The 6,809-nt window shown below is 36.1% G+C and overlaps 1 protein-coding gene across 1 annotated transcript in view; it reads right to left on the reverse strand.

Moving 5' to 3' along the window:
• The window catches only part of LOC148951553 (uncharacterized), a 70,772-nt gene extending 65,006 nt beyond the window's left edge, over positions 1 to 5,766 (reverse strand). Inside the window, exon 1 of the mRNA XM_089090327.1 lies at positions 5,537 to 5,766. Within this exon, the coding sequence (XP_088946453.1) occupies positions 5,537 to 5,659 (123 nt within the window). The 5' untranslated portion in view covers positions 5,660 to 5,766. The remainder of the gene's footprint in view (positions 1 to 5,536) is intronic.
• Positions 5,767 to 6,809: the final 1,043 nt, after the last annotated feature.

The raw sequence follows: 6,809 nt of genomic DNA on the forward strand, positions 1-6,809 counted from the left end.
TTTACAGTGCTAGATCTGGACAAACCATTGATTTGCCGAGTTCTGAAAGATCATCAACTCCCTCTGATAGTGGAAGCTGTGGGAAGATTAGTGCCCTTAGTGTTATTTTCAGCAATGTTGACTGTCTAACTTCAAAGTTTCAAGAAATTAAGTGTGTTATTACATCAGGCGCTTCAGATATTTATGCCTTCTGTGAAGTGCTAACTATTCTAGCTAACTATTCACTTTACCAAGCTGTAAATTTTCCAACTAGGCACCGGGATGGCCACCCCCTGTCATTGCTGGACATCGAAATAGTAAACGACCATGAAGCGCTCTTAAACGTGGCCCCACTACCGCCCTTTGGTGCAAGCGATCACGCTGCCATTTGATGCTCCCTTAGACTGTATCCAGAAAAATCAGTTTTTACCAAACATGTGTATAGAGATTACCGTCTGATGAATCAAGAGTTGGTAGGGCAGGATTGGTCCTTTATCACTGAGAATGATGTTGATAAATCTTGGAATATGATGAAGAAAATACTGCTAGAGGTCTCAGAGAAAAATACTGCAGTAAGATGGGCTCGTAGACCCAAAACGCTACCATTTATGACCAAAGAATTAAAGAGAGCAAGAAACAAAAAGAAAAGGTATTGGAGACTATATAAACAGAATATACACAATAAGAAACACTACACAAAATATACCAAGACACGAAATCAAGTCAGAAATCTATCCAGAAAGTTATTTGAACAGCATGAGGAGGCTGTAGCAGCAGCAATCAAGTTAAATCCAAAACACGTTTGGAATAATGCCTCAGTCCGTAAACCTGGTAGACACTCTGTTACGCGACTTAAAGATAATGACCGTATAATAGATGACCCAATAGAAAGTCCCAATGCCGTAAATAGGCAGTTTACATCTGTATTTACTCCACCTGATAATGCCCCTCTTCCAGACCCCCCACCTATACCATCATAACCCCTATGCCCCCGATTACAGTCAATAGGGTAGATGTAGCGGCACACCTAAAAAAGTTGAATCCAAATAAGTTGGTGGGACCTGATGGTGTACACCCAAGGCTTCTTAAAAAATTGCATGTTGAACTATCAGGCCCGCTCACTTACCTTTTTTAGAAATCCCTTGATGAAATGTGTATCTCGCAGAATTGGTGCACGACCCAGATAACCCTCATGCATGAGGGTAAGGGCAGCAAAGAGGACACAAACAATTACTAGCCAATCAGTATTACCTCTGCAATTGGGTAGCTACTAGAAGCGATTGTTAATACTGCAATCCTGAAACACTTGACAACCAATAAACTATTCTCATCATGTCAGCATGGCTTTAGGTCTGGTTGGTCGGTTGAAACAAACTTGATTGATTCTTATAATTATATCACCAATCTTCTAGACCAGGGGCTCCCAGTTGACATCATACTACTTGATTTGGCAAAGTCTGCCATAAAAGACTTTGAATCAAGCTCCAAGCTATTGGGGTGAGTGGTGGTGTGGTTGAGTGGGTTATGCAGTTCTTAACAGATAGGAAACAGATGATTAAAGTATTTGGCAAGGATGGTAGGACGTTTTTCTCCGAGGTGGCTGCTGTTGGAAGTGGTGTCCCCCAGGGCACAGTTTTGGGTCCAACTTTATTTAATATATATATAAATGACGTGCCAAAAATCCTAAACAACAAAGTAAGCCTCTATGCTGATGACTCCAAACTTATTGGACGTGCAGACACAGCGGAGAATATTAAGTCGATCCAACTGGACCTCGATACATTCACTTACTGGACTAATATTTGGAGGCTTGAATTCAACGCATCAAAATGCAAGACTCTCCACCTTGGGAAGAAAAACCCACACACTCAGTACCATATGGATTGTAGGGATGGGTCCCAAAATGCCATTTCCAGCAGCCACGCGGAGAGAGATCTTGGTGTCCTGGTAGACGACGAATTGAAATTTCATATTCATGCACAAGCAACTATTGCGAAGGCTAATCAGACTCTTGGCTTAATCAAAAGAACGTTCACTAGCAGATCTCCAACTGTTATGACCAAGCTATACAAGGGTCTAGTTCAACCAGGGCTAGAGTTTGGAATGTGTATTGCATACCCAATCAACAAGACAGACTAAGCAGCTCTGAAATCAGTCCAGAGGAGGGCAACAAAATGTATTAAAACCTCTATGATGCCCATAATCCATCCCGTCTCCGTAAGCTTAGAATACCATCTCTAACATATCGTCGCAAATGAGGCAATGTGATAACAGCATACAAGCTTCTAAATGCTGAGGATACCATTCCTGGCCTTTTCCAACCAGACAATTCAAATAGAACTCGTGGTCATTCTCAAAAACTTTTCCGGAAACAAGCCAACACCAGACTAAGGAACAAGTTATTCTCAAATAGAGTTGCCAGCTTGTGGAACTCCCTTAGTGAAAAAACAGTAACCTCTACCAGCGTGGATGCGTTCAAGTCATCAGTGGATAGGGAGTGGCTCAACAAACCGTGGTGCACCATTTGGAACGCCACAGATGATGATTAACTATCATCACTGAAGCTGGCGGACACAGGATTCGTCTTATCGCTAGCAAGTGCAATTTAAGGTAAATATTTAGAAAAAAAACACTGATATGGCTTAAAATTCTATTGAAATAACAGGAATTGCATTTGCAAAACTGAAACTAGAGAAAAAGAAACTAAAAACTTAAAATTAAGGTATAATGTTGTTTTGTGTAGACCTGTCAAGTAGGCAAATTTCTAAGACTTGGAAATCAGAAGAAGGCTAACAGCAGCTTGGCAATGCCTTCCATGGGTATGTTTATGGCCCTGGATTCACTATCAAAAGTTTCATTTTCTTAACCTAACCTCATTCCAAGATATAAAAAAGTAGCTCATCTAGAATTTTAACCAACTAAGGCACAAGGAAATCTTTGAGATTCATATCTTTGCTTGATCCTGATTTAGAAGGATTTAAAGATTTATAGCCTAAATATGTTGAACAAGGCCTTGATATTCTTTAGAATCCTACTGAAACAATGGGAATTACCTTTTTAAAAACTGGAGCAAATGAAAAAGATATTGAAAACCCAAAATTAAGCTAAAATGCTTTTTTTCTATTAAAATTTAGATAGGTGGCCTAGCCTATAGATCAGGCTGGTAAATTTGGGGATATTTCCATTGCTGAGCTATAAATTAGATGAATATACCATTTGGTGCCTTTTTTAAATGCTTTTTCTGAATAGAATAATCATATTACTCAGAAATTCAATTTTAAGTCCATTAAGGACCCTTGGATGTACATAAGTATGTAGCAGTTCATATAATCAACCTACAAATAAAGCAAACATGCCAGTTGATGCCACTGTTTATGTTCTTTCTGAACATAATAATTGCTTTTCTTGAAAATTCAATTTTAAGCCTTTTTTGGATCCTTGAAAATAATAATTTTTTTCTATGGTTGTTGGGTATAAAAAGGGTTAAAGCATTAATTTCTAAGATATTACTTCATTATAAACCTATTTTGTTAGTTATACAATCCACAAGCATTGATTTGTCACAATTAAGTCAGAAAAATACTCATAACAGTTTCTTATTTTTCTATCTGCCAGCTTTGATATTTTTCAAAATATTGGTGAAGTGGCAATTTTTAAGTGGCCCAACAGAATAAGAAGAAAACATGCTGGTATTGTTTTGAATTTTTCTTTATTCAACTTAATCTTGGCATAGCCTGTCAATGTTTGTGAATTATGCCTATACAACTTTTACAAAATGAATATATAATGAAATAGTAAGTTTGAAAAAAAAATATTTTAACCCATTTTACAAGAAAAGTAGTTATTATATTCAGACAAGAGCATAAAAAATGGCATTGAGTGGTATGTTCACTTTATTCATAGATCAATTATATGTACAGTTCAATAGTTACCAAATATTACACAGTTTTCTGTATTTTTTGGCTATAGAAAAGAGTTAAAATATTGTTTAAAAACTTGCTATTTGATTCTAATTCCTCTTTTTAAAGTTATATAATTCCAAAGCATTGACTCATCATGGTCAATAGTATAAACTATTTAGGCATTTTCAAGCAAATTAATTATAATAGGCTATTTGGAAAAGGATAAAAAATAAAGAAATCAAGTAGCCTAATTTGTTCAACCTGTCCCTATTTCAGCCAAGGACTTTTATATATATTCATCACAAATATGGGTAAATGTCTAGGTGGCACTATAATTTAGCTAGGATGAAAGTGAAAACATCATTTAATGCCTTTTTTTGCTCTTTCATAATACAATAATCACTTCTGTTGCAAATCACATCTTGAGCCCTTAAAGGGGCCCCAAAGGTATTTAATATTGTAACCACACAAAGAAGTTATAACCTGACATACAAAATATGGTAATTTTTTTGCAGTTCATATTATTGACTTACAATAAAGTAAACATACCACTCAATGCCTTTTTGTATGCCCTTCCCAAATATAATGACCATTTTTGTCAGAAATAAATTTTACCCCCACCCAAATATAAACAAATTCAGGGTATATATTTGCACATTAGGAGAGGTGGGGATAAATTTTATTTCTGATGTAAATGAGAGGTAAGTTTAAACTTTGACCCCCCCCCCCAAAAAAAATGTGCAGATATATACCCTCAATTGCATGGGTGTAGGCAGCATTAGGCAGCATAATGTCTAGGGGGGGCAGTCGATAGTGTGATAGAGTTTTATCAACTGCTTTTTCCAAACCATCTGCTTTTTCAGCCATATTTAATGTAAATTTGAAGGTTTAGGGGGGGCAGCTGCCCCCCTCCCTACAGCCATGCTCAATCGGTATATATAGGGGTGGGGGTAAAATTCATTTCTGACAAAAATGATTATTATATTTGGAAAGAGCCTAAAAAAAGCCATTGAGTGGTATGTTTACTTTATTTGTAAGTCAATAATATGAACTGTGAAAAATATACCCAAAATACTTGATTTTCAATTCAAACCATTTTCCTACCATTTCAAGTTTTTCAAATGCCATTAACAAAAACAGCACTGAATTTTGTAATTTGGAACTTTGCTGTCAACAATTCAGGGTATATATTTGCACATTAGGGGGGAGGGTAAAGTTCAAGGTGAATTTGCAGTGGGCCATATAATTTAGCAAGGATCAAAGTGAAAACATCATGATGTTTTTTAGGCTCCTTCATAATTCACATAAAATACTTTTGGGCCCCTTTAAGAGCTCAAAATGCAATTTGCAACAGAAGCAATTATTGTATTAGCCTATGAAAGAGCATAAAAAAGGCATCAAATGCCATTTTCACTTTCATCCTGGCTAAATTATAGTGGCACCTAGAAATTTACCCAAATATCTTCCCATGGGATTATTGAGGCTCTGGATTCATTTCTGAGAGTTTTACTTGCCCCTTCCTCAACTAGGCCTACTTTCCAAGATAGACAAAAGCTCCTGATACAGAATTTTACCTTTCATCCTTATAACAAACTATTTTCAGAAATTGCAAAAAGGTCCTTATCTACAATCTTACCCCCTCATCCTTAACTTACCAATTCATCTGGATCTAAAACTGTTTCTCCTTCATCATTCAATAATTCATCTTCATTAATTTCAGTCATAAAATCTTCCTCTACATCATTGTCATAATCTAACAGTTCTTCACCCTCTGCCATGAAATCCTTGAACTTTTAAGGTGAAAACTGATGTCACGGACAATATTTTTATAGGCTATTCTATGGTTTTATTCTAAAACAGTTTAGTTTAACAGTTGAGGGTGAGTAGAAAGTTTTTGAGTGTATCTTGAACCATGACAGCTTCAGGCAGTGTTAACAGCTAGGTTTTTTCAGACATCAAAATAGCGTGTCATAATCTTTGCAGCTCGCGCTGTTTTCATGATGCTGATGAGGAATAGCATATAATTTCCAATTTAAGAAAATTTGACTTTTGTAAAACGGGATATTTTTAGCGTTAGTGTTTTATTATTTTTTTGTGAAAGCTTGACGTTATATTTTACGTATGCTTTGTTATTGTTGTAAAACTCTCAAATATATAAAAAGCAATTTACGGATAACGGACAAGAGCGTGTCATATTTCCTTCTTCTAGTATGATTACACTGGTGTAATTAAGATGTGTGATAAGGTTAATTTTTCTCTGAATAATGGATTTTAAATTGGCCTGAAATTTTCAAGTGGATAAAAAAAAATCTTGTAACTGTTCATTCCATGAAAACTTGCAACTAAATTATTCTCCCGAAATTAGCTATTTTCATCCCCTTAGTGCAGTCCTGTTGTAAGGTCCTCTTAGCCCAGTCTACTTACAATGAAAGTTCCAGGTGACCTGGAGAAAACTGATATTTGGCTTACTTTGGGGTGTCATGAAATGATAATGAGATCTGTTGCGAATCAATATCGAAATGTTTCCCCCTATGAGTTTGTATATTATTTAAATACTTTGTAAGAAAGAGCCAGTGGGAGGAAACAAAATCTTTTGTCAGTTTTAGGTTTTAAATATCGACATAACAAAGCTTCAAAATGTTTCCGGGATATTCTGAGACGAAACAATTTTTAGGGTTATTTCTGGGTGTCAAAAATCATTTCAATTCAGATGAAGCTGGTTTCAATTCTTCTTCTTCTAATTCACGGCAGGCGGGCTATTCAGTTGATACTATTTAGCCCTCTTCCTTTTGCTTCACTCTGTGGGTTACAGAGCTACTGTCTTGATTGTCTCTTGTTTATTAGATATTCTCAGATATCTTTCAGTAGATCTTTTGACTCAAGGAGTTCAAATATAAGATGATAGATATCGATTTCTGGGCTCTGTGT

Source organism: Artemia sp. Qi Xiang Cuo, chromosome 6 (assembly GCF_049724085.1).
Source record: "Artemia sp. Qi Xiang Cuo chromosome 6, ASM4972408v1, whole genome shotgun sequence".
Classification (NCBI taxonomy): domain Eukaryota; kingdom Metazoa; phylum Arthropoda; class Branchiopoda; order Anostraca; family Artemiidae; genus Artemia; species Artemia sp. Qi Xiang Cuo.